This window comes from Triplophysa dalaica, chromosome 1 (assembly GCF_015846415.1).
Source record: "Triplophysa dalaica isolate WHDGS20190420 chromosome 1, ASM1584641v1, whole genome shotgun sequence".
NCBI lineage: Eukaryota > Metazoa > Chordata > Actinopteri > Cypriniformes > Nemacheilidae > Triplophysa > Triplophysa dalaica.
The window spans coordinates 9,012,925-9,039,651 of NC_079542.1; the positions used below are offsets into that span (position 1 = coordinate 9,012,925).

Below are 26,727 nucleotides of genomic sequence, written 5' to 3' on the forward strand. Positions count from 1 at the left end.
GTTTCGGAGATGAATCAACGTTCCCCATCGTCTGTTTGCATAGCAGATCATTAAGCGCAGACTCTGAGAAGAGAGCTCGCTGGTGTTTTCTTGTAACTGACTCTTGTACTTATTGCAGTGTTGTCGAGGCTAAATCCCAGGGGTCTCTTGATATTACCAATGGTCTTGAATTTTTTGCGAAGACCGATCGAGTCATTAAACAGCTGTTGAAAGGTTTCCTATGAGCTGAATTATTAAGCGCTGTACATTTTCATGTGGCTTTTTTGTTATTTTGCGTAGATATTAGAGCTTGGGTTAATTTTACATTTGTTAAATCTGCAGTAAATGGAGTTATCAATTAATGTCTAAATTGTGGTGTTATTTGTTGTTTAATTTGTATTGTTAAATATTTATTTTTATGAACATCATTATATTTATGGCAAATTAAATCGAAGCCAAATTTGTCTACAGTTGGGATGTTAGGAGCAATTATGAAATTAATATCAGATGCATTTTGTCTGAAATTGTTGTGAGCTTGGGGAAAATAACAATCCTCATTGAGAAGATAATTGTTGGATGCCCTGGGGTGTAAACAAATGGTTTCACAGCTAAATGGATTTCTACAAGTTGTGAATGTAAGGACAAAACATTTTCAATATATTTTTATCGTAAACAATATAAAACAACTTAAGAGCTGCTTGTCATTACTGTAACTGCGGAAAAATAGCATATTTCTTTACACTTGAGTAAATGTTTTGAAACAATCTGTACTTTATATATGTTTGTGTGCACTGCCTATAAAATCATTCAATGGATTTGAGTGTAAAATCTCCTCTACCTCTTATACAATAAAAGGATCAAGAGGCATTCAAATTCCACTCGTGTGTTTGTGAGATGGTGGAGAGATAAAATGGAAATGAGATTGTTATTGTTGGGATTGTTAATAGAATAGTCCATCCAAAAAAGAAAAGCTTGTCAGTATACTAACCCTCATCCAATGCAAACCTATGTAACTTCATATCTTATTATATGATCTCATAGACTGATATTTCATGGACTATATTCCAAATAATCTGGACTATTAAATACTCAATTGCAGTTCTTTTTAAACTATTAAAGAGCTTTTTAACTGCCATTACACCAAATGTTCTCTTACAGAGGCCTGATTGTATTGAACTCAAATGACACATTCTACCTGGAGCCGATAGGAGGACAGGAGGTTCTCCACCACACGTTCTATCGCACTGAACACCTGCCAATCAAAAGCGGCACCTGTGGACACGGCCATCAGACTGGACACCTGAGCCCGTTCGGTGGTCACCTTAAACCTTTGCATCAAAGGGTCAGTGAGTAATGAGTGTTTCTCCATTCCTGTAGCTCAGAGCATTGCAATAACAGCATAAAAGTCATGGGTTGGAATCCCAGGAAACCCGCACACTTATCCAATTTGACGTACAACGCATTCACGCTACAAATTTTATGAGAATATCGGCCAAATGCATCAATATAATGGTATCATTGGCTCCTGATAGGAGGTCTCAGGGTCATATTAGAAGGTAAAAAGAGCAAATTCATGATTTAATTGTGGTTAATTTTTGTTGGAAAATATGCAATTACAGAGTTAAGCTACATTTCAATGATGCCACATGTCAGGTAAAAAGGATCTTTCTGATCCTTCAATACTTCAAAAAATCTCACCTCGTTTTGAAGGTTATTAGGTATGAAGGTCATTAAATAAAGAGTCATTACCATCATTATTCAGCCTCTCTATTTCTGATCTCATGACTGAATTGTGTATGCTGAAAGAGCTAGTTTCTCCCTCGCAAAAGCAAAGATGTTCCGTTCCCTCCACTCTATAATGGATAGCTGTTAAACACAGGCCGCTCACGAGAGAGAACATTGAGGTCTGACGCAAACCTGTTGTGTCTCGCTGTACTTCTGCACCTCTACCCAGTTTCAGGTCAGGTATCTCTTCCTGTAATGTGCTGCAGGACGTGTGTGTTTTTACTCGTTAGTGTAGAGAAATAAAGGCATTTTAAGGCCAGGTTAAGTATTAAGACTGATGAAGTGCCTGATGTTGATTTATTATAAAACTCTTGAGGATTATTAGCAGCAGTTCGGAAGCTTCCTCCTGGTATTGTTTTGCCTGCGCTCACTTTCTCATTAAAGCTGAGAACTGAACTTCTAACAGGCCTGCTGTTTACAAATGAGATTTTAGAGGGTCCATAAATTTTAAAAGCACTGTGGACTAATGCTCTCGCTCCTCTGTGATGAAAGATTCCCCCTACAACTGGATTATAAAGCTCTTGATTATTGAGGTTAAAATATAGTGCAGTTTGTCCCTGGGTTTGTTGGGGGGGTAGTTTATATACATATATATGCAATGGTACATGTTCCATTGAAAGAACAATCTAAGGTGAGATCTCTTTTGTCTCATTTGTGTATCCTTGAAGGATTTAGATTAAATGGAGCGGTCATCAGAGCCGATGGCCTAGTGGGGAGTGCTCTGACATATGGTGACAATGCACATATGGTGACTCAAGGTCATATACATTCCTGTCTTCTATCATAATGTCCTGTCCAATAAAGGCAAAATGCCTCCAAAACATATCTTTAAAAAAAATGTACAAGTCCAGACAAGTTTTTCTCCCCAAAAATAGACCACAGATATCTCATGTGAGTTTCAAAAACATCTCAATGTCTCGGACACTGTCTCTTTTGATTGCATACTTTGGTATTTTTGCAAGTCTGAACGCAGTTAGTTTTGACAGTCTGTATGGACTCTTCGTCCCCAGAGCGATGAAAAAGCAACATTTGAGTCATACATTTTTCTCAGAGTTGTGTTAATGGACTTAAAAATGACACTGACAACATGGAATAAAAATGTTGCTACATAGCCAAAATACCGTGCAAGAAAAAGTATGTGAACCTTTTGGAATTTCTTTGTTTTCTGAATAAATTATTCATCCAAGTCAAGGGTTTTGACAAACATAATGTGTCTAAAAATAATACAAAAAAAAAATACGGATCTTTCATGTCTTTATTGAACACACTCATTCAACATTCAAAATGGCATTGGAAAAAGTAAGTGAACCCTTAGAATTCATAACTGGTTGACCCCCTCCTTGGCAGCATTTACCTCAACCAGGCGCTTCCTGTAACTGTGGATCAGACCTACACATCGTTGGAGGAATTTGAGCCCATTCTTCCTGGCAGAACTGAAATTGCTCGGTTATATTCTTTGGACGTCTCATATGTATGGCCCTCTTCAAGTCAATCCATAGCATCTCTATTGGGTTGAGGTCTGGGCTCAGGAGTTTGGCAACTCCAAATGCAGATTTTGTTTTCTGAAGCCATTCTGTTATGGACTAGCTCCATTGTTTTTGGGTCGTTGTCCTGTTGTATCACCCACCATCTACACTGTTTCAGCTGACGTACAGACACTCACATTATCCTGAAGAATTGTCTGATATACTTGGGAATTCATCTCCCCTCAATGATTCCAAGCTGGCCAGGCCCTGATGCAGCAAAGCAGGCCCAAATCATGATGTTTCCTCCCCCATACTTTATAGTTGGGATGACGTTTTAAAGATGATATGCCGTGCCCTTTCTACGACAGATGTAGTACGGTGTGTTTTTCCAAATAGTTCAATCATAGTTTCATCAGTCCACAAAACATTTTTTCTAATACTGCTGTGGATTGTCAATGTGCTCTTTTGCAGATTTCAGGTGTGCAGCAATGTTCTTTTTAGTAAGCAGTGGCTTCCTTCGTGGTGTCCTGCCGTGGAAACCATGTTTTACGTATTGTAGACTCATGAACAGAGATGTTAGCAAGTTCCAATGATGCATTAAAATCTTTGGCTGTCATTCAGGGTTGTTTCTTCACCTCATTGATGAGTCTTCGTTGTGCTCTTGGTGTCATTTTGACTGGGCACCCACTTCTTGGTAGAGTAGCAACAGTCCCAAAGTGTCTCCATTTGTAGATTGTTTGCCTAACTGTAGACTGGTGAATGTCTAAAGTCTTTGAAATAAATTTGTAATCCTTGCCAGCTTTATGTACTTCAACAATTCATGATCGTAGAGCCTCTGAAAGCTCTTTTTGGCGATGCATGGCTCACATAAGCATGTTCTTCTTACACCGACTCCAAAAGTTAAGAGGGGTTTTTATTTCAGTCAAAGTAGCTGTAGTCCACACCTCCAAACTTATTATCTTATTATAAACCAGACTCCAGGTGTGCTAAAACCTGACTCCAATTAGCTTTTTTGAGGTCATTAACTCAAGGGTTCACATACTTATTCCACAAGCACTTTGAGTGTTTTTTGATTGTTCTCAATAAAGACATGAAAGATCAAACAATTTTGTGTTATTATTTTAGACATTTTATTTGTCATTACCCTTGACTTAGATGAAGATCAGATCACATTTTATGACAAATTTATTCAGAAAACCATGAAAATTCCAAAAGGTTCACATACTTTTTTTTTGCCACTGTATTTAAAAATGCCAGCAACCCTGGTTTCTCCAGGGCTTTTTGTTATTGACTGTGTGTCCTCCAAAGTACAACTCTTAATAAATATTTGACTTTCAGCACTACCACCAGTATCAAATCAAAAAGACATCGCATCAAAAATATTGCTTTAGCAGAGGATAAGCTTACAGGCCGAATAGGGTCTGATGAGAGAAAAAGTAAAGTGACAAACCATTGAGAAAACCTTTTGATATCTTTTTATTACATCTTCATTGGCAGCAAGCCATGCAGTATGAAGTCTTACTCAGATTTGGTTCTTTTGAATGATCCTAACATATTTTCTGTCTCACTTTACATTTTATTTACAAAAGATTTTTCTACATGCGACTACCTGGTATACAGAGTTAGCTGTCACTTAAAAGAAATGAGGCAATGGCATTGTAAACCTGAAAGGTGTCCAGACGTCCCTAAACAGCTATTGGAGTAAACTGGACATGCCAATTAAAATGCAAATAAAACTAAAGGTGAAGAACAGCAGAAACAGGGGAAAAAATGTCACAGGATTAGCTTCATTGAGAATACCTAACCTGTCTGCATGAACAACAATTAGCTCGTTGAGATATTCATTTAATAGTAACATCAATGTGTTTGATGTGATGATTTTGTAACTGTATTACTGTCACATTGTTGGTGGAATGCAGACGTTCTTTGTATATGTATGTAAAAAAGAGCACCAGGAGACTCGAAAAATCCTCAAAATCCTACCCCCCGGCAATAACGTTGTTTTTTGTTTGACGTTTTTTGTTTTCTCTATTTTGTTCCCGACCCTCAGGTTAGACGAAATGTCTGGGGTACTACTAAGTACATGGAACTGTATATAGTAGCTGACAACACACTGGTAAGCTGATGATACTTGTGTCGCACACACTTTTACTAATGACACGTGAACAACAGCAAGCTTCACTGCATGAATTAAACCTTCACAACATCAAATATAGGATATGTATAAAGTTATACAAACCGTGTTTTAAGCTTAGTGTTGCGTTCTCCTTCAGATGTGCTCACTGGGCAGTTGCTTCTTAAATCTCTATCTAGCTATAGCCCACTTTTTCATCGCCCTCCTTTCTGATATCTTCGAAGGAGTTATCAAAAAGTTCAATGCATTTAATACTTAAGCGTGATGGCATAGTTTCATTTCTGGTCTCCTGGTATGAGGAACACGTAAAAAGGCCATGCAGACCATCTTTTAATGTTACATTCTATTGAGTTCTCTGATTGAATTTCTTTTATGACTTTACATCAAAACCTGAATCATATTCAGCAAAACTCAGAAAAAGACTAGAGGTCATGTGAGATTTCATTATGAATGGATTTAGTTAATCAAATTTCTTAGGAATAGTCTTTTTTTTGCAATATCTCACATAGAATGTGTGCATTTCAGTTTTGATGAATTTGCCTCGTGGTGTCTCCTTTTGTCTCTATACAGTTCAGAAAGCAAAACAAGGACCTGCAAAAAACTAAAGAGAGGATAATGGAAATTGCTAATTATGTAGATAAGGTATGTCATGCCTGGGTACATTTCATTGGTTAAAAGGACTGTTTGCACAACGCGTTTGCTTTTGGAATACAAAATTGGAATATCATAATATGTGTAAATATATGCAGTGAATGTTTATGAGGAAACACCTTTCATCGTGTTGTTTTTGTCTAATCAGTTTTACAGAAACTTGAACATTCGTGTACCTCTGATCGGTTTAGAGGTTTGGACAGAACACGATCAGTGCATCATCAATGAGGAGCCAAACTCAACACTCTGGTCCTTCCTTCAGTGGAGACAGAAACTGAAATCCCGCAAGAAACATGACAATGCACAACTGCTCACGTAAGTTGCCAATGCTCAACAACCATATACATATACTGAAGAGGACTGTTTCTCAACCAACAGCTATTTTATTAATAATTTTGCATTTAATTAATAAGCCGTGAAACTGAAAGTGAAAATAATGATATAATATTCATTGCTTTGGATCAAATATTTAACCAAATGCCATTCAAATAATGTACATGAAAATGTATTTTTTCTTAAAAACATTTTTGGGTAGCTACAGTCATTTTTAACTGGTGTACATATAAGAGGCCATCCAGACAGAATGCATCTCTGAAACGCAAGACGCAGACATGTTTTTTTAACGCTTTTCGAGGCTCTTGAGACGCGGGCATCCGGACATCCACTATGCCTCCTCCGCCATGTTGTCGTCAAATAAAACAGTTGTCATGCCAACTTACTACTAATGGTAATGCACATCCGTCACAACGCGTTTACATAGAAAAACAATGGGAAAGTAGCTCATTGGAATGGAAAAATACGTTCAGTGTGAATGGTCCCTTACAGTTTCTGTAGCAGAGTATAAGGTATAATTCACAACATTTATTGTTAAATCCAAAGTGCCTAAATACTTGAAATGATGAAAAAATATAATTTAAAACTTAATTTAATTAATTAACATAATTTTTAACCTAATTTATTATTTATTTAACTTTATATAATTTGAATAAACGTTTTTATCAAACCCACACGCCTGGACCGAAGTTAACTTGTGGTCTGTATTTAGCTTTAATCTTACTATTTATTTTATAGTTAATTTATATTAATATTAATTTATATAAACATTTGATTGTATATTAATTGTATTAAATTGAATATAACTAAATGACATTTAAAAAAATCCTTGTGGTTGACTACCGGAAGTTAAGTTTGGACAATGTTCGTTTCGGTTGTTGCTGCTGCAACTGTCTATATTTATATTTCTTGAGAAATAATTTGCTTGACATATCTCTGTTCAACCTTCATTTGGTTTAATATTTTATTGTCTAATGCAATGACATAGGAATAGTTCACTCAGAAATGGTCCCCATTGACTTTACCAAATCCAAAAATCATGGAACAATGGGGTCCATTTTGGGGGTGAATTTTTAGATGTATTTTTAGTGTGACTGACATGTTCAAATACTACATTTACTAAACCAAACTTTTTTGTGCAAAATATGATCATGCTGTTTCCCTTAAAATGCTGTAGAATTAAATAGTTGTTTGATATGTATCTAAACTTGTTATCCGTTTTGTCATTCTCTCCTAAGTGGTGTGCTTTTCAAAGGTACAACTATTGGCATGGCGCCCGCTGGAGGGAATGTGTAGTCACGAGAACTCGGGCGGCATCAACGTGGTAAGAAAGCGCTTCTGTAACGGGCTTGTAAACAGTCTGTGTATAGTGTGCGTGTGTTTGTACGTGGCACATGCAGGGGTGTTGATAAAGCGATCGATGCCTCACACACATCTGATTAGCCGTTTATTTGACTCTATTAGTTTGTGCGGCCGGATAGAGACACTTTGCAGAATGCTAATGAGGCTTGAAGCCTTCCAGCTTAATATGAGCAAACGAATGGGGTCTTTTTACATTATATCAGTATAGCCCGCTTAGATCTGTGAGTTAATTGAGATGCATATTTTGAATGCATGCTTGACGTGAATCACTGGTTTCTCAGTGAAAATCTTGAGCATGAGATTTCGTCTATATAACATACTAAACTATTTTCAATATTGACTTGCAAAAAGAAATGTCTGTATAATGAATCCGTTTGAACATAAATTGTCACATTTAAATAGGAAAATAAACAAAGAAATGGTTTAACGTGATATACACTGTAATGCATTGAAAATGCCCGCTGTGAGACTTTGGTCTTGTCTGGGTCGCAGTCTGCAGTGCTTATCTCAAATGGACCCCCGCTGGTCCCCCGAAAGCCTCAGATCCCGCATCGCAAGGACAATGTGATTTTTAAGGTGGAATTTAACTGATGGAAAATCCATAAAGAAAAGTAATTTGAAATACAACTGCATGTCATATTTCATTATTGTCGTTGGAGACGGTGGAGATATTATCAGTGCTGTCTGTAAAAATCAACACGGCATGCCCTTTGCAAAGATATCAGTTTACTCTCCTGTTCTCGGCAAGAGAAAATATGTATGAGCGTCTGATGTGTGTGTTTTTGTTTGTGTTACGTTATGAAGATAAAGGAAAGGCTGTTTTCCCCGGCCAAGGTACTTAAATTAACACCTGCAGGTAAAAAAACCCAGACGTACTCTACAATTTATGGCATCATTGTAACATATCCAAGATGTCTTTGGAGATCAGAGATGTCCTCTGGGCTTCTTCTTCCATTTACTTACAGTGGTGTTGGAGCTTATGCACTGTGGTATAAAGAAACAGTTGCCTGTGGGCTATAAATAGGCTTTTTTCCATTATGAAGAACAATTAATCTGTAGCAGGAAAGTAAAAGAACTGTAAATACTTTAATGCTGTGGATTCAATTCGTCATTTTAGACAGACCCTAAAAGTAGTCAATGGCTTTGATGTGCAGTTTAATTTATTGCAACGTTTGTTATGGGCGGTAAATTAAAAAGTTTTTTCTTCCAGGATCATTCGAAATTGGCCATTGGGGCGGCTGCCACCATGGCACATGAGATCGGCCATAACTTTGGCATGAGCCACGACCATGAAGGTTGTTGTGTGGAAGCCACTGCTGAGCAGGGTGGATGTGTGATGGCAGCTGCCACAGGGTAAGGATGTTTTTATTTTCTACATTTACATTCGTAAAAACATCTGCAGCATGACTGAGTACTTTCCTTGAATTTCTTTCTTAGTGGACAGAATAAGATACAGAGTGGAACAGTCTATATGCTGATAATGAATATGCTTGCGATGGCAGTGAATGCATGACCTTTAACCAAAATGTTGATCGAGGGGCATGCGGTGAGGGAAATAGAGCTCAGCATTGTTAAGATTTAGCTTGAGGCGACGGCTAGACGTTGAGTTTGTTTGCTCCTATCAATGACGCCATTGTAACGTATAATCATTTCTGGTCATATGATGAAGATTCTGTCTATAATTATTTACAAAAGAAGCATGTGTTAGACAGTCACGCTGAGATCCGTTCCGAAAAAAAGTGAAGGCATGTAGTTTTAATACAAATGGGAAGCAGCAGGGGTTTGCGTTTTGAGGGACTTTGGGGGAGCGCTACACGACTGCTGACTTGGTGAGAACTGTTTTCCAAGACATATTATGAACCAGAAAACATCCAGAAAATCTTCCAGAAATTGTTTTGGATAAAAAAGAAAAGCTGCCAGCTAAGATACGAACAGTTAGTTACATGAATGTCGAATGATGAAACTCGTGAGTTGTTAATGATACACACGTTGCCAAGTTGTGACATTGGAGGTGGGGTGTCAATATAGAAAATAGCAAAAAACAACTTTGCAATAGATGATAGAGAATGGTTTTAGGGTAAGAGCTGTGTTTTTAATCATATTCATTTGTTATGTATGACAGAGTTTATAGTCCACTAATGTGAAGCTAACGACTTTATGGTTTGCTTTATGCAAATGAAGTAATTATCTTTAAATACTATGCATAAATAAATCATATAGTTTGTGTATTAATTAAAGCTTATTCACTTTTGCAACAGAAAAAACGAATGGCTTTGCTGTCATTAATTGTATGTATTCAGCTGCAGAAAAAAATTAACAGACCATTCAAAATGTTATATTGAATCAGGATTTCGAGATAAACTGTGGCTGTTCCAGTCCATTGTCTGTTTAATTTCAATAAATTCAAACCTCAGGAGTGACAAAGTCATCCAACAGCAATGTGAAAGACAAAATGCATGAAACATTATACATTATAATTTTTTAACTTTACATGTACAAATATTACTATTGATTTACAAAAGTGAATATGAACTTGTTTCTTTGCAGTATTTGAGTTCTAAAAAAATCCAAAGCCTATTTTCTGTTATTTCACTTGTTCTTCATATAAAAAATTAAGATAAAATTATCTTTTATCTAAACACATACCTATTGTCATGATCACTCTATGTCTTCTGTAACGATCCAGTGTCTGCCCTGTGTATCATGGCCTTTTATGTTACTTCCTGTCCTGTGCCCTGTTTTGTAGTCCTTTGTAGTTTTTCGTTTCAGTTGGTGTTTCTAGTCATTCACTGTGTATGACTAGAAATATGTTACAGTTGTTCTGTAACAATGCATTAACCAGGCAGGGCGTCGGATCCACATACAGTTTAACATTTATTAAACAAAAAGAAAGTCAAAAGAAACAAAGCAGAGGCCTATAGCACGAAGTGAGATGAACAAACTCGGAGTTGCAGTGTAAGTTTCGAGTTGACAAAACCAGACAAACCCAACCTGGTTAGATCAGGTTAAGCTATTGCACAACGCTTGGTATTAACGTTCTCTGTTAACTCAGGTTTGATCCAGAGTTTGTGAGGCACGTGCACTTGAAAGTGTACAGCTGATCACCCGGTACACAGAAAGCATTATCAGTTTGATTGACTTATCACAAGTGTCCGCACAATTCACTTTTCTGTTAAAGATGAAGAAGTCTCATGAATTCAAAAGTTTACCAGGCAGGAATAAATACTGCTGCAGTGGAAGTTTAAGACAACTACTGACTACATAAATGCATGTGAATTAACCAAAGTTAAATATTTTATATAGGTTCACAAAAGGTCAAATTAAAACATTGTAATTATAAATCATTACACTGAAGTTTGTATTTACACCTACAGTATATAGTTATATTCATTTAAATGCTAAATTATATACTACATTTAAATTGACGCATTGGACCAGGTGTACTGGTGACTGAGTCGTCAAACCTATAAACAGTAAATTCAGAAAATCTGTTTTTGAAATGGTCTCTTATTAGTTCCACGGCTATATATATATATATGTTTAGTTCTGGCTATATTCCCATTAAAGTCTTAAGAAAACCTCAAATATACTGTTCATGTGCTGTTGATGACAGCATTAGTACAAGAGATATTCTGATGCGCTTAGTTCAAGGAGAGGAGTTAAGAGCGAAGTGAACTTGATGGATAGGGTTCAGGTCGGCTGTTATTGATAAGAATGGTTAACGTTTGGTTGAGTACAGCACATTCCAAATTGTAAGATAAAATGGGTTAAGTGAGATTGTGCAGTACTTCCTAATGTCAGAAGAGTTTAAGAGGTGGGTTTATTGTTGGAGGGGGTTATGTAGACTTTCTTGAGGTCTGATGAGAAATGTTCGCCAGATAAGAATGTGTTGACAGTGGAAGAGAGGAAAGGCAGATGATCGGAGGAGATGTCATGGAGGACTGACAAAATCTCTTCTGTCTTTATATCAATATATTCATTATCATGTTGTTACTTAAAGGAAGTCCAGCAAAATATTGAAATTATTTTTATTTACCCTCACATTGTCCAAACCATGACCCCATTGACATTCATTGTATGAACACAAAACCACTGAGACATTTCTCAGAAAGCTATTTGTGTGTGTGTGTGTTTCACAGGAGAAAGACTTATAATTAAGTTTTGAAAGACATGAGGGTGAATAAATAGTAACAACATTCTTGTTTTGGGTTAAACTATCCCTTTAACACAGAAAACTGGAGGCAAATCTGTAACCACATAGTAAGAACTGTGGGAAACTATCATAACCATCAAAGTATTTGGTATTGGAAAACTGATCAACCATAAATCTAAAAAATAATGAATGAAATAAATTTTAAGGGCTGACAGCATAACTTTAGGTTGAAGTTGTTTCCTACATCATTTTGAAAATGTTTGTGCAGATATTTTATTATTTGTTGTTTTATTGTGTATTTATTCATAAAGTCATTGATATTCAAGAAAGAATATTTTCTGATATCGTCCACAGAGATCCATTCCCGAAAGTTTTCAGCCGATGTAGCAAAAAAGACCTGGACAACTACTTCCAGAAGGGAGGCGGGATGTGTCTCTTCAACATGCCCAACATGAAGGATTTGGTCGGGGACAAAAAGTGTGGAAACGGCTTTGTAGAGGACGGGGAGGAATGTGACTGCGGAGAACCGGAGGTGATTTGTGCCTAAATGAATTATTGAATAGAATTACTTATTGATTTAGAGAATATTGAATCAGACCAATCATAAATTAATCATTTTCAGAGACCAGTGGAGGGTTTGTAATACAAGAAATAAATCAAAACTTGATCTGCATTTTTAAAATGGATTTGATATATTTTCTGATTGGATGAGCCACATTCAGCGGCATTGGAAAATGACTGTAAATGCAAACCTATGACTGCTACCTGGCTTTGGTAGTATAAAAACTATTTTAACTCTTTATTTTTAAACTTTAAACTTTTTAATTTCACTTTTTTTTAAGAATTGCATCTTTATTAGCTGGAAGGTAGGCAGAATTTTTGCAGAACACAAATGGCTTGACAAAGAGTGACACACAAAAATGTTTGTGTTTTACATCTGCTTGCGTGTCAGTGCCTGCGCGGAGGGAAGAAACATAAAGCTGTGTTAGACAGCCTGTCATTGCTCATATAATGGGTGGCTGATTTGCCATCTGTTGGAGGTAGACTGAAGTATTGTAAGTGTCAGTATGTAAACATCTGGATGCCAAAAGTACATTCAATAAAACAATACTTGCCTTGAAAATCTTTTAGTGTATACTTTTTCATGCAAACCACTCTAATTTGCCAACCTTCTACACTTTGAATACTCAAAAATATGTGGTGCCAATGAGTGTATTTCTCTTATTATATTCAGTAAATCACACCATTTAGTTATTGCTCGTGTGATAATCATAGCTGTCTGTTACGTACGTTGCTCTGAAATGATTTCATGGCGTGTACCAGTTGATGTATGTGTGTCTATGTGTACACACAAAAATATCACACAAACACTTGCTCCCAACCCCTATTCATTTTCAGCTGTATGCCATAATTATATGTGTGTGTGTGTGTGTGTGTGTGTGTGTGAGTGTGTGTGTGTTTGTGTGTGTGTGTCCATACATGTGTGTTCACAGCTTGCACTAAGCGACTGACCGCATGAGTTCAAGGCCATATGTTGATTGCAAGGGAAACTGCCATGTGTCTCTTCAGCTGAGCACATGGTTTCTCATCCAACACTGAGAAATGCTACAATTGATGAGAGGATTGTCAGACTTGCATTTAAAGCAAGACTACAACTCAGAAAGAATGAAAATATAAAACATTAATTACTGGCTATGAAAAGAAACTGACATTTATGAACAGAAGGCTTTCATGTTTGATGTGTATTGGATGATTGGATATAAATACAAATTAAAATAGTACTTTCGCAACTTATGTGTTTAAGGATATATGGTGATTTACTTTCAATTTATTTATAAACTGTGTGTGTTTCTGTGTGTGTGTTTCATCTCCGGCAGGAGTGCACCAATGACTGCTGCCATCCCAGCAATTGCACTTTGAAGGCAGATGCGCAGTGTGCCCACGGGGTCTGCTGTGAGCACTGCAAGGTGCCTAACTATTTATCTATCTATTTACTTCTCTCTCTCTCCCCGCCTCTCTCTCTCACACCATCTGTATTGTGACTCTCACTTAGTGTGTTTTATACCCACTTTCTCTCTCAAGTCTGCCCACCACCTGCTCTTTCTCTCTCTTTTATCAAATTCCTCCAGTTTCATTATTACGCCCTCTGTCTGCAGCTGAAGCAGGCCGGCACCATGTGCCGTGGACAGGCTGGCGCATGCGATCTACCAGAATACTGCACAGGAGGTTCGCCCTACTGCCCCGCTAATGTTTACCTGCTGGACGGATCGTCCTGTCAGTACGGTCGTGCCTACTGCTACAATGGCATGTGTCTGACCCATGAGCAGCAGTGCCTGCAGTTATGGGGCTACGGTGAGAAACACGCTGTTTTACTCTGTGCTCTTGCCTTTGGTTTGTAAAGAATTTACATTCAGTGAATCCAGGTTATTTAGAGGTAGTTGGATGTCAGTTGGTTTGAATTTGTGTTCCTGGTAACACTTCCTGGGTCCAGTTCTCACTATCAACTAGTTGCTTATTAGCATGCTTATTGGCTGTTTATTAGTACTATTGCCTTATTCTGCATGAGCATAACCTTATTTTACATCATTTAATCCTACAAAGAAACTTAACTTAAAAACGACCTTATTCACAGTAATAAGAGTTTAATGAGGCAAAAGTTATTGTTTAATAGTTGGGTAGCCTGTTAACTGTCACCCGTTCCGTTTACGGGACACCTAAGTTTGTGTCAATATTGTGCATGTAATTTCTTATCGAATCATGAAAAACTATATATCATTGGAAAGGTCTAAGACTCTAGAATGAAGTTTTCTTGGCGTTTTTTTAAATAATTTATGTAGGGAGAGTAATTTATTCTTTTTTTATACAGAGCGCGTTATCCTTTTGCGATCCTTATTTTTTTAATGTATTTTTCATCAAAGAAAAACAAAAACTTTTTTTTTTACAATAAACCTAACAACATAACTTTCATTTTTTTTTTTTTTAGCAATAATCGGCTACTTATCTTTTTTCAAACGAGACCAACCATAAATCTGTATTCCAAAGAATTCATGAGTTACCGCCATTTTAGTTCCAACATGCGTTTTCATGTGTAGGCTCAAAAAGGGCTCCGACAGTTAACTTAATAGTGAGAACTGGGTTCCTTTAGTTTTGAGTGCTAATAATTACAATAATCAATCAATGATAATGAAACACTTTACAATAATGTTGTATTTGCTTACAACAATAAATCTTCATTGATTAGCTAACATGAACTAACAATGAGCAATATCGTTTTTTTGCATTAATTCGTCATTCATGTTACTTTCTGCAGTATGTGTTAACCTTGACAATGAACCATGCATGAACTTACATGAACAATTAAATTGACATTAACTAACATTAACAAAGATTTATACATGCTAAAAAACTTTATTACTCATTGTTTAAGTTAGTTAAAGAGGCTGTAAATCTATCTATATCTTACAGAAGACTTACAGAATAGGATCGTACCCTTCAAATATCGGCGTGCGGTTCATGTTCAAACGATCTCCAAATCCAGCATTATATCCACCGTTTATATAACATTCATCACCCAAATCCAATGAACAAACAAACACAGTCAAACGTCCCGAACGTAGTCCTCTCTCTCTCCTGCATATAAGTAAATATGACGTGTGCGCACGCTCCTTCTCCCGCTCTCCTCGGTTGACGCGTGTCGCATGCTTTTCCGGTACAATTTTCCAATAAGGGACTAAGAAAAGTTGTTACAAAAAAACTTTCTGAAACCTGTCGAACATTGGGGGAGTGTATCGAGCACAGAAATACTACGTCATACGTCCAACTCGTTTTTTGACAAGTTGACCATGTTAAGCATGAGAAGACAGGACGTTTAACATTGTAAATACGTTCGAATGCATCCCCCCTTTAATGCATTAACTATTAGCATATACAACATTATTGTGAAGTGTGAACAATAATGCAAATAATAATAAAATAAAGTATTGAATTGAATAAAATTACATTCAGGAAATATGAATTTAATAAACATACATATTAATACTAACAATATATTGAATATATATATAGGATTCATTGAAGATATATTTACATCTGAAAAATCTCAAATGTTACGAAAGTTTCACAGTACAGCTCTTTCTGTCTCTTAATATACATAAGATTTTTCATGTTATTGAAAATAACAAAAAATAATAATGCGGCAGTACTGAAATAGTAATATTATTGTACTTTGATTCGGTATGTCGTGGTGCTGACTTACCTGATTTATATCATCGTTTCCATGTTAGTTGAATCCTATTTCAAGATACATCAAAAACGTGGTCTTACCATGGGAACATGTTCAAAAATCAGGGCAATTGAATGGAGATGTTTTGTTTGTAGACTGAATCTGATGCCAAACGTCTCTGTTTCTATTATCCCTAAACAAACCTTTCAAAACTTGCGTTTATGAATGCTAATTGAGCTCTTTGGGTGTTTAGTCAGCACTAATGATCAAATAGTGCTTGATGTTGATTATTTACTGAGAGCTCAATGCAGTTGGCTGTACACCTCCAGTGTGTTCTGGGCTCACATCCAGTCAGCCTTTTTGGCTGTCTCGGAGTAGATGGACTTTGTCATTAGTGCAGTTGTGAGTGGGGAGGTGGAGTGACATGTTTGAGGTTAAATGCACGTAACAGATGTTTTCATATTTACATATAGAACACTTTTCATTTTTGTTTAATTTTGGATAACTTAAAAAAGTCAGTGTTTTTACACATACGTGGAAGACTTAAACTATGACATAACCATAAACATTTTGCAGTTAAAACTTGATTTGGTGACTGTTGATATCAACATTTTTCTCCATTATATTATCTTAAACTACATATAAGCTACTGGCATCAAGCACGTTGGTCAATTTCCCGTTCACACAGAGTTTTTTTGAAAACGTGATTGAATTTGGCATTTCTCAGAGATAATGTGGGTTTAATAGAGTAAGTGATTTTATTCCAGGTGCACAGCCAGCGCATGATGCCTGCTTTCAGGATGTGAACGCGGCAGGAAACGCCTTTGGAAACTGTGGCAAGGACAGTCATGGCAACTATCTGAAGTGTGAGAAAAGGTGAGAGGTGGGATTTCTCTGTATTAAACAGCCCTGTGCTGTTTCCTGTTTAAGTTGCTGACTTGACATGAGGACTGTCAAATCACAAAGTCCACATCAGCAGTCATGAACTGTACACTTTATTATTAAAGAAATAGATTTTTAAATGGAATTGCATGCAGAAAGTGTCTCTGTAGCCTAAAGGATATCAGTGAATTGAGTGAGATTATTTTAGGTCTAATTACGTCGTATGTTTAAGTTTTTAAAGAGATTTATTTAGGTGCTTAAAAATAATTCTATGAAAAGCCTGTCGATTCCTTACATCATATCAGTCGCCTAAAATAACCTTTATTACATTTATTAAATATGACCCTTATTCATTTTTCATGGTGGAAAAGTGTCATGTTTGCTTTTGCCATGGATGAATTTATGCATGAATGTTAACTCTCATATGAAATCTTACAGAGATGCCAAATGTGGCAAGATACAGTGTCACAGTGCTGCCAAGAAGCCAAAGGGCACCAATGCTGTGTCCATAGACACCACCATTCGCACAGATAACAGCGAGTTCAAGTGCCGGGGCACGTATGTTTACAGCACTCAGGATGGAGAGGGCGATCTCCAGGACCCTGGACTGGTCATGACTGGCACCAAATGTGGAGAGCGGAAGGCAAGTTTTGTCTTTTCTTTCTTTCATGTTGTAAACTAAGTATACAACACATAAACACACATAAAATATGTGACCCTGTACCACAACCAGTCACAAGTACCACGGGTATATTTGTAGTAATTATAGCAAACAATACATTGTTTGGATCAAAATTTTCTTTTCTTTTTATGCCCAAAATCATTCGGATATGAAGTAAAGATTCCAGATTTTCTAATAGTTGTGTCTCGGACAAATATTGTCCTATTTTAACAAACCATACATCATTGAAAAGCCCGTATGACTAGTTTTGACTAGTTTTGTGGTCTAGGGTCATAATTCAGTATACAATATATAAACAGACTTAAAATATCACTTCAAATTGAAATGTTTTTTTTATGCGAGAAAAGAGACTTTGGAGTGATGTGGGAAACTGGATGACAAAAAACAATTTCACATAAGAGCAAAGAGATCTAGACAGCTGTGCAATGAAAGTGTGATTTGTTTTGCATTTGTGATAAAATGGACTTCTGTTTCGCTTGCCATTAGGTGTGCAGGAACCGTCGATGTCAAAACGCCTCTTTCACCGAGTTAGAAACCTGCATCGCTCGCTGCCACGGGCATGGGGTGAGTGGTCATATAAAATAAAATATTTTACTGCTTTAAAACAACAGTTCACAAAGGTAGCAATGGATGGCATGGCTGCAAAAAAAATTCCATGAATGTATTTGGCAGATGCTTTTATCCAAAAGATGCTGGATAATTTCATGACCAGACTCATACAGAATCCTTCTTTTGAAAAGACATGATAATGTGTCGACGCTAATTCACACTGATCCGACAAACACCAATAAACACCCTATCTAATTTATAATAATGTGTTTGTTGGTTTTTGTTGGATCAGTGTGAATTGGGCTTTAAACGGAGAAACAGGGAGGCGCAGGACAGTTTATTTTGTGTTACATTTCTGAGGACCTTAAATCATAACCATATTAAATCTATTATACCAAGAGATTGAATACTAAATAAGTTGATGGGTCACAAAAGCATTTTTTATTATTTATGTCAGAACTGCACTTTAAAAACATAAGTGATGTAAAAAGTGTTAACTACGGCATAGTTTTCCTTCGTACTTAAGAGTTCCTCTTTAACCCAGACTGACTCAGAGATGATTTCACACCTTTAATTCCTTTAAAGCCGCCCTTCGGGTCACTCCTCTCCTACACGTACTGCCTCTAATAAAACCAATGCTTTTTTATATTAGCAAGGCTATAGCATTTGATTTGTGTATTTTCTGGTCAAACGGTCGTAAACAGCCTTCAAGCTGTATAAACTCAGATCCTGTCTTTCTTAATCCGTTTGCCCTCTCTGCCTCACGCTTTTGTCGGCTTTTCTCTTATTTCTTTATTTCTTGCTTATTTACCCAGACGCTTTCTGAAAGGGCAACCAAATACGACAGGTCTTTCAGGGGAGATTAGAGATTCAGAAAGTGCTTTTTTTATCATTCATTTGCATTATCATTTGATTCATATTGATTGTAGGGCTTAGGGAAGTGTGTGGATGGTGAATAAAGTGAGTGATCGTAGTATTTGCACACAGCACATTTTCTTTCCCGTCCGCTCTGCCTGTCTTGCCTCTGGGTGAGATTGAAGCGTGTAAAATATTCCACGTTTATAAAAAATTCCATTAAGATGAAAGCTGGTGTATTCTGTATTTGCCCTGTACTCAAAAAGACTTGTCGAAAAATGTTGCCTGTGTCGTAGTGAAAATAGGGATTTGTAAAATGGGAGCGTATGATTTTACTGTAACTAAAGATTAATTTACAGTACATTGGTTGTGAAAAGTACTTGAATTCAGACAAAGAAATATATGAATGCCATTGCAATAGATAGCAAAAAGCACAAAAAAGTGTTTAGTTGAAAATGATAAAACAATGTATTGTGCATTGTAATTGCAAAAAAGTATATCAATATATTTGCTAGCAGATCCCAATTGACTTGTCATATAATGCAGTAGAACATGGAATAGTTTTCTTTCTTCTGTAGAGCAAAATAATTCTCTGTCTAAATGCCAGACTGCTCTTTTCAAGACAAGGTAGATAGTCACAAGGACTCCTGCAATAAATCTGGTCCATATGAATGACATTTGAGAGTTCCAGACACAAAACCATTGTATGGAAGATTTCTAACATAGAGCAGAAATGATACAGTGCTCCAGATAACATCTCCTGCTTGGATGTTTAAGAGTCAGCTGAAACTGTTGGCAGTCACAGGTTTCACAAATTTCACAATACATGACATCAGACTCAGTAAATTATAAAGTAAAAAAACACTTTTCCTTTTAAAAGCACAATTCACAAAACAAAAGGCATGTTAAAGTTACACCCAAAACCTCCCTGTTAAATATCTTTTCCTGTGTTTTTCATTCAGATGTGTAACAGTAACGGGAACTGTCACTGTAACCGTGGGTGGGCCCCACCCTACTGTGAGAAACAAGGACTGGGTGGCAGTGTGGATAGCGGTCCTATACAGTACGAAAGTAAGTTAACCTTCAGCTTACAGCGAAAATGATTCAGCTTTCAGTTTTTCTCACATTATTCTGTTTTATCCATCTTTAAGACAGACTGATCTGAGATTTTATCAGTTGAGATTTTGTTTGCTCATTCTGTTTTCACTCCCTCTTTCTATATCACACATCTTTCAGGATGTTACATTGATCATTATTCTCAGCTGTCCGACTTTTCCTCTTAAAACCCAGACCAGTGATGTCTTTGTATAAAGAGCAATCTAAAAAATTCTAAATACAACACAGTTCTTTCGACACAAACTCGCGGGAATTCTTAACTATTTTACGAGACGGCTTATTTATTGGGTTTGTGCAATTTTTTAAAATATTTTTATATTTTTTACGTTTTGGTACTATTTACTTTCTGGCCAGTGGGGGTTAGGGCTTCAATATTGTTTTTTTCTAGTAATGGAATGTTTTTGTACAATCTCCATTGTACAAATTGAAATGCCACAGTTGTAAAGGTTGTGTTCAAAATAAAATACTGAACACTGAATATCTGCTATATGCAGGTATAAATATTTTAGACACTATTATGCGACATTATTTTCACTTGACCTCACTAGGCACATAAATCAATTCAGAAAAAAAAAGTAAAATGAAAATTCTGTAATCATTTACTCACCCTTGTGTGATTTTAACCGCAGAACAATAAAGAAGATATTTTGAAGAATGTTGTTAACTGGAAACCATTCACTTGCATTGTCTTTGTGTCTATACAATAGAAGTGAATTAATGCTGGCGCTGTTTGGTTACCAACTTTTAAAAAATATCTTCTTCAGTGTTCCGCAGAAGAAAGAAAGTCATACAGGTTTGAGTAAATGATGACAGAATTTTCATTTTGGGGTGAAACATCCCTTTAATCTTTGGTTTACAAATTAAATAATTAGTCAATTGGCAGACAAAGAAAAAAGAAATGAACAATCTAGACAATAAAGGCCAAGGTCTAGTGCAGTGCATGGTGGGATGCAGCATTCATTGTGTTGTGGTTGTGCAGTCATAAAGCACATTTTGGCAAATGTCGTTTCGCATACAATGCACATTATACATAATGTATACTTCAGAGAGTAGTATAGAAGTGCATTATTCCAAAGACAGCATTAGATATTATAAGAGTCCAGAGTGAATACAGTGCTCCACACATGCAGTGTCTTGTATAAATTATTCAGGAGGAGAGATGTTTGGTAAGCGCTTCTCTGTGTGATTGTTCTTGACCCTTGTCTAACGGTCGCTGTACATTCTATATTTGTTTTCAGGTCAGGTGGGATTGGTTGTTGGGCTGCTCTTTGCCTTTCTAGTGCTTCTCCCCGCTGTACTTACCGCTTTCTACTGCATCAGGATAAAAACCTCCTACTTCCACAAGTGGAGAACACAGAGAGAAAAGAGGAAAGCGAGCAGGTATTACTCAAGAAAAACTCACATACATATATAAATATTTAGAGGCCTTTAGAGACCTTTTCTCTTTGTTTTGTCACAAATTACATTTATGAGCATCTTCCACAGTTAAGAGGTGAAAACGTGAACTAAAGTAACATTTCTATATGGTGCAGTGAATATGGTGCTTTCTCTCTTTGATTGGGAAGGTTTTGTCATGAAATAAAATGTTTAATGAAATACTTTGGCTGGTTAGATCTCATAAAACACTAAATGTATTATAACAGTTGGGTATAACAGTTGGGTATTATAACAGATAAAAGTCGGCAATTATCGGTATTGCCTCTGAAAAAAAGGGCTTGCAGGAAGATTTGAGTTGGTAGATAGATTTAGGAGACTGAACACAGGCAGGGTTTACTGCTGTCAGTGCTGTGTATTTAAAAGGTGTGTATATTAAACCATATAATAAGAGAGAAGTGGCTTCTACAACCTTATATAACATTCCAAAACTGCTGAAGAAAAAATATGTGGTTAAAACATGAGTTTTGAAAGGGTTTCAAAGTAATTATTAAGATTCTAGGACCTCATTGAACCAGCGTATAATGCCTTACCATTAGATGTGGCCAACCATCCCAAGTTTCTTCACTGGCATAGTGGCACCTCATGCGGGAAGTTTTAAAAGATCCAGGAAAAACTTTGAAAGAAATGTTGACATCTCTAGCATCTGAAAGTTTCAGTTTTCATGACTCAACAATAAGAAAAAATATAAAGATAGTACAAAAAAGACCAAAATCACTAACAAAGGACATCGCCGAGCATTATAATAAAGCAAAATGGCAGTGGTGTTAATGTAAGTGTAAGTTTTGCTCCTTTGAGACCTGACGATTTGATCGCTAGAAACATGATTTTACGGAAATGTCCAAGAAAAAACAATGGTACAGAATGAGAAGTTCCTGGAAAGATCATGTTAAAAAGAGGAGCTGAAAATTGAGCAATTCATCCTTAAAGCCCGTCAAATCACAGAGATCCAAGACAACCTCTGCAAGTATTACAAATGACTTGAGATCCCTAGGTAATACTAATCTCGTGCGAATAGTACTCAGGGCACATCAAGCGATCTCTAACAAAGCTTAGTGACGCATAGTACAAAAATCTTTCACTCACATAAGATTGCTGTGCCATTTCTATCGGATCATTCCTAATATTGAAGGCACAGCACTGCTTTGAGTCTCCACAAATCCAGTGCCTTGTTTATGAAGGAACGATCAAACGCTCCATGTTTTTCCCACAAAAAAAATAAACATTAACCACACATACTAATATCGGAATCTGAAGGAAGGTTATGCAGCGATTGTATTCTTCCACAACCAGGGGTGGCACAATATTTAGCTATCTTTTACAGGATGTTTGTTTACTGCTTGCTCGCTCTATCTGATTCCGCGCAACCTGCGTTACTTCAGAATTGTCATGTGCGAACCAGTAGGTGGGGCTAGAGAAGTCGTCATTGATATTCTTTATGTGTAGGTGGTGTTTAATCTAGATAGGTGAATTACAGAACCTATCGTTTACTGGGCCTGGTATCAATAACAGATGTAATCTCAGTTACATTTTACATGATGTTCGCATGAATACGATTCCCTCTTATATTACAAGAGAAGCTCGGGTAAGAACTTTAATTCATGTCTCCTTTAATGTTGTACTGTAGTTCTCAAAATAGGCAATAATATATAGAGAATTTGTGTTGTAAATCATACTGTATTGTTAAGTTTTTGTGTTCTTTTGGTGGAAAAGCCTGCAGAAAACGTTCATCATTTATCAACATAATTGACATATGATTAGAAATCTCAACAGAACACCCCCTTCTTCCTCAACACTTCAGAATATCATGAAGGACTAATATTTCTACATTATGTTCATGTTGACTTCACAAGTTTCATTGCTTTTAAACTTTTCTGAACTTGTTCAGTTCCCTTGTGCAAATGTATGTGACTGAACATAATTTAGAAAGGTACACCTGTTTTTGTCGTACACATTGCACACAGCTAAGCACATACTCAAAACATGAAGTCTTTACATATGTCCTAGATCCTACCAGCCCCTACTGAATTCATACGGTGTTTGAGTAATAAACTACACAAATGAGCAGTTTCTATTTCCTCAAGACCTTGCACTTCTCTACTGTATTACCACCTGTGGGTATGTTGAGTGATTTGGCAAAGTATTTTACACTTTATTCAATAAAATAATATTCTTTCTTTCCTCAAGCCCATCAGTTATGTTCAAGGATAAGGTTCTTTCTCTTGAATAGTAGACTGCTTCCAGTACAAGGGCCCTGTGATAATTTGACTATTGCAATATCCTCTATCAGATTTTTCTGCAAATGTGTAATTCACTTCAGATGAGAAGGTGTAGCCTTGGGACACATTTTAATCCTAGTTTTGCTTTGTCCAAAACTATCTTTTGCTTTCCAAATACCATCTTCCACTCATCTGTGTTGTTTGGGAGACGTTTTTGATAAATTCATTTTAACCTATTGGATCTGATACAATTCTTAGAAATAGCATGAATTATGCGTGATGAATAAAGGGGCTCTTTAAGCCAGAGCGGATGTAAAAAAGGTTTATAAACAACCTTGTGATAGAATTTAAATACTTACTGTATCACTGTTCAAAATGACCATATACTTCATAATCATCCAGTGAATTGAATGCAAATTTGGCCTGACAGAAAGGAAACCTCACTAGTCAATGTCTGTAATATTTGGTACTTTTTCTAACTCTGGTTAGGTATTTTATGGTTTTTATTGGGATTTTAGTGGCATCTAGTGGTGAGGTTGCAAATTGCAAACAACGGCTCACTCCACCGCTCGCCCCTCCCTTTCGAGGAACAGCGGAGCTTGACACAGGACAAGATGTTGTCACGTTTTCGCTTTTTAACTGAAGGAGATAATGTATTTATGAAACACGCTCTCTAGAGCAGTTTGTCCGTTTAGGGCTACCGTAGAAACAACTTGCAGAATTCCATGTAAGGGGAACCGCTGTGTATGTTGATAGAAATAGCTCATTCTAAGGCCATAAAAGCCTAACACTTCATAATGTAAGGTCTTTATACACCTCTGAAGACATAGACACATACACTAACCTAAAGGATTATTAGGAACACCTGTTCAATTTCTTCATGGTGGTGTAATGGTGTGGGGGATGTTTTCTTGGCCCACTTTAGGCCCCTTAGTGCCAATTGGGCATCGTTTAAATGCCACGTCCTACCTGAGCATTGTTTCTGACCATGTCCATCCCTTTATGACCACCATGTACCCATCCTCTGATGCCTACTTCAGCAGGATAATGCACCATGTCACAAAGCTCGAATCATTTCAAATTGGTTTCTTGAACATGACAATGAGTTCACTGTACTAAAATGGCCCCCACAGTCACCAGATCTCAACCCAATAGAGCATCTTTGGGATGTGGTGGAACGGGAGCTTTGTGCATCCCACAAAGAATGCTTTCAGCACCTTGTTGGATCAATGCCATGTAAAATTAAGGCAGTTCTGAAGGCGAAAGGGGGTCAAACACAGTATTAGTATGGTGTTCCTAATAATCCTTTAGGTGAGTGCATATTATATTGCATTTCCATCAATAAACCCTCCAAAAAATTACACACTGCACCTTTAATCTATGAGATTTAGTAAAATTTACTGCTAGTTACATATTACACTTTGATGGGATCTTTGTCATTTTTTCAGTAATACGGATATTGTAGCTTTAATAAGGACAGTAAGAAATTGCATAATGTATTTCAATATTTTATAAAATTCGTTTGGAAAACCATTGATCCTTGAGGCTTTGCCACTGCTCAGCTGAATAATGTCATTATGACAGTAGTGACATTCCTTAAATAATACATTTGAGTGCCTCAAAATGACTTTTTCATCTACAATGAAGTCTGAATTCCTGTTCACAAGAAACTGCTCATAAACCACAAACTTGGTAGATTTTCAGTTTGCAATTTTTCAATTGATTAAGGCATCTTTGATCCATAACCATTTTCTGCTCTAATAGAGAACAAAATAGAATAACAGAATCATAGCTTTGTATACAGAAATGAAAGATATGTGACCTTATACGCTTTAATCTGAAACATTGTGACACGACTAGCAACTGTTTAGTGAGACAAATTGGTTCTGGTGCTCCTAAATCACAGTAGATGTAGATTCAATTTTATCCATTCAGAGCATTGCAGTATTCATTTAAATTATTCCTTGGGGCATAAAAGTCACATCTATGTTGAAAAGCATGCAGCACTAAATTTATCCCTAAAACAGTCTTATTTAGTTTAATTAATGGAACAATTCACCCCCCCAAAAAAAATTCTGTCTTCATTCGCTCACCCTCAAGTTGTTCCAAATCTGTATAACTTTCTTTTTTCTGATTAACACAGAGAAAGATATTTGAAAGATTGCTTGTAACCAAACAGTTCATGGGCACCATTGACTACCATAGTAGAAAAAGTTACTTTATAGATTTCTTTATAAAAGAAGATATTTTGAAGAATGTCCAGGGGCACTTTTGACTACCATTGTCATTTTTCAAGCATTCTTCCAAATATCTTTCCCCCTTTTTTTGTGCGAACTGTCCCTTTAAGGTGTTTTTGCAACAAAGATGAGTAGTGTGGTGTAAAATACTAATAATTTGGTTTCAATTGTTCCACAGATGTTTGAAAATCATGTTTAAAGATGCCGTACTTACTATTAGCTGATAATGACAGATTGAATGTGTTATTCTAGTACTCTTCTTCTATTGGTTGCTATAAGATTCGCTTAGCTTCCCCTGAACAAGCAGAACACAAATATTCCATTTGTCAATAGCGCTCTACAAAGACGATTTCAATTCAGGATCTATTTAGGGCATGAGCAGACTCTGACCTCCATGACTACTGTAGGCAATCCATGCCTCCATACCTCACTAATAGTTTTCTACAGCTATGGTCCAATAAAGGGTTTAGAAGGATTCAGGATGTGTTCTTAGATGACTCATTCATCTCCTCAGTTTAGCTCAAGGAGAATGAATTTAATTACAGATCTGTTCTATTCATTACCTGCAATAACCAAAATCAAGCTGTGTAGATTATTGTATCATAGCTGAAACCAGGGATGGGGGATTTCGTAGCTGAGGCATATGGCAGTATTGATAGCATTTCTTA

At 36.6% G+C, this 26,727-nt stretch overlaps 1 protein-coding gene across 1 annotated transcript in view; it reads left to right on the top strand.

The window, feature by feature from the left end:
- Window positions 1–26,727, top strand: part of adam19a (ADAM metallopeptidase domain 19a) — an 86,685-nt gene that overhangs the window by 54,701 nt on the left and 5,257 nt on the right. Inside the window, 15 exon segments of the mRNA XM_056749588.1 lie at window positions 1,138–1,321; window positions 5,281–5,346; window positions 5,935–6,006; window positions 6,164–6,330; window positions 7,587–7,623; window positions 7,625–7,672; window positions 8,921–9,063; window positions 12,218–12,395; window positions 13,741–13,830; window positions 14,020–14,215; window positions 16,853–16,961; window positions 17,406–17,610; window positions 18,136–18,213; window positions 20,016–20,124; window positions 21,408–21,549. Coding sequence (XP_056605566.1) covers window positions 1,138–1,321; window positions 5,281–5,346; window positions 5,935–6,006; window positions 6,164–6,330; window positions 7,587–7,623; window positions 7,625–7,672; window positions 8,921–9,063; window positions 12,218–12,395; window positions 13,741–13,830; window positions 14,020–14,215; window positions 16,853–16,961; window positions 17,406–17,610; window positions 18,136–18,213; window positions 20,016–20,124; window positions 21,408–21,549 — 1,824 coding nt within the window.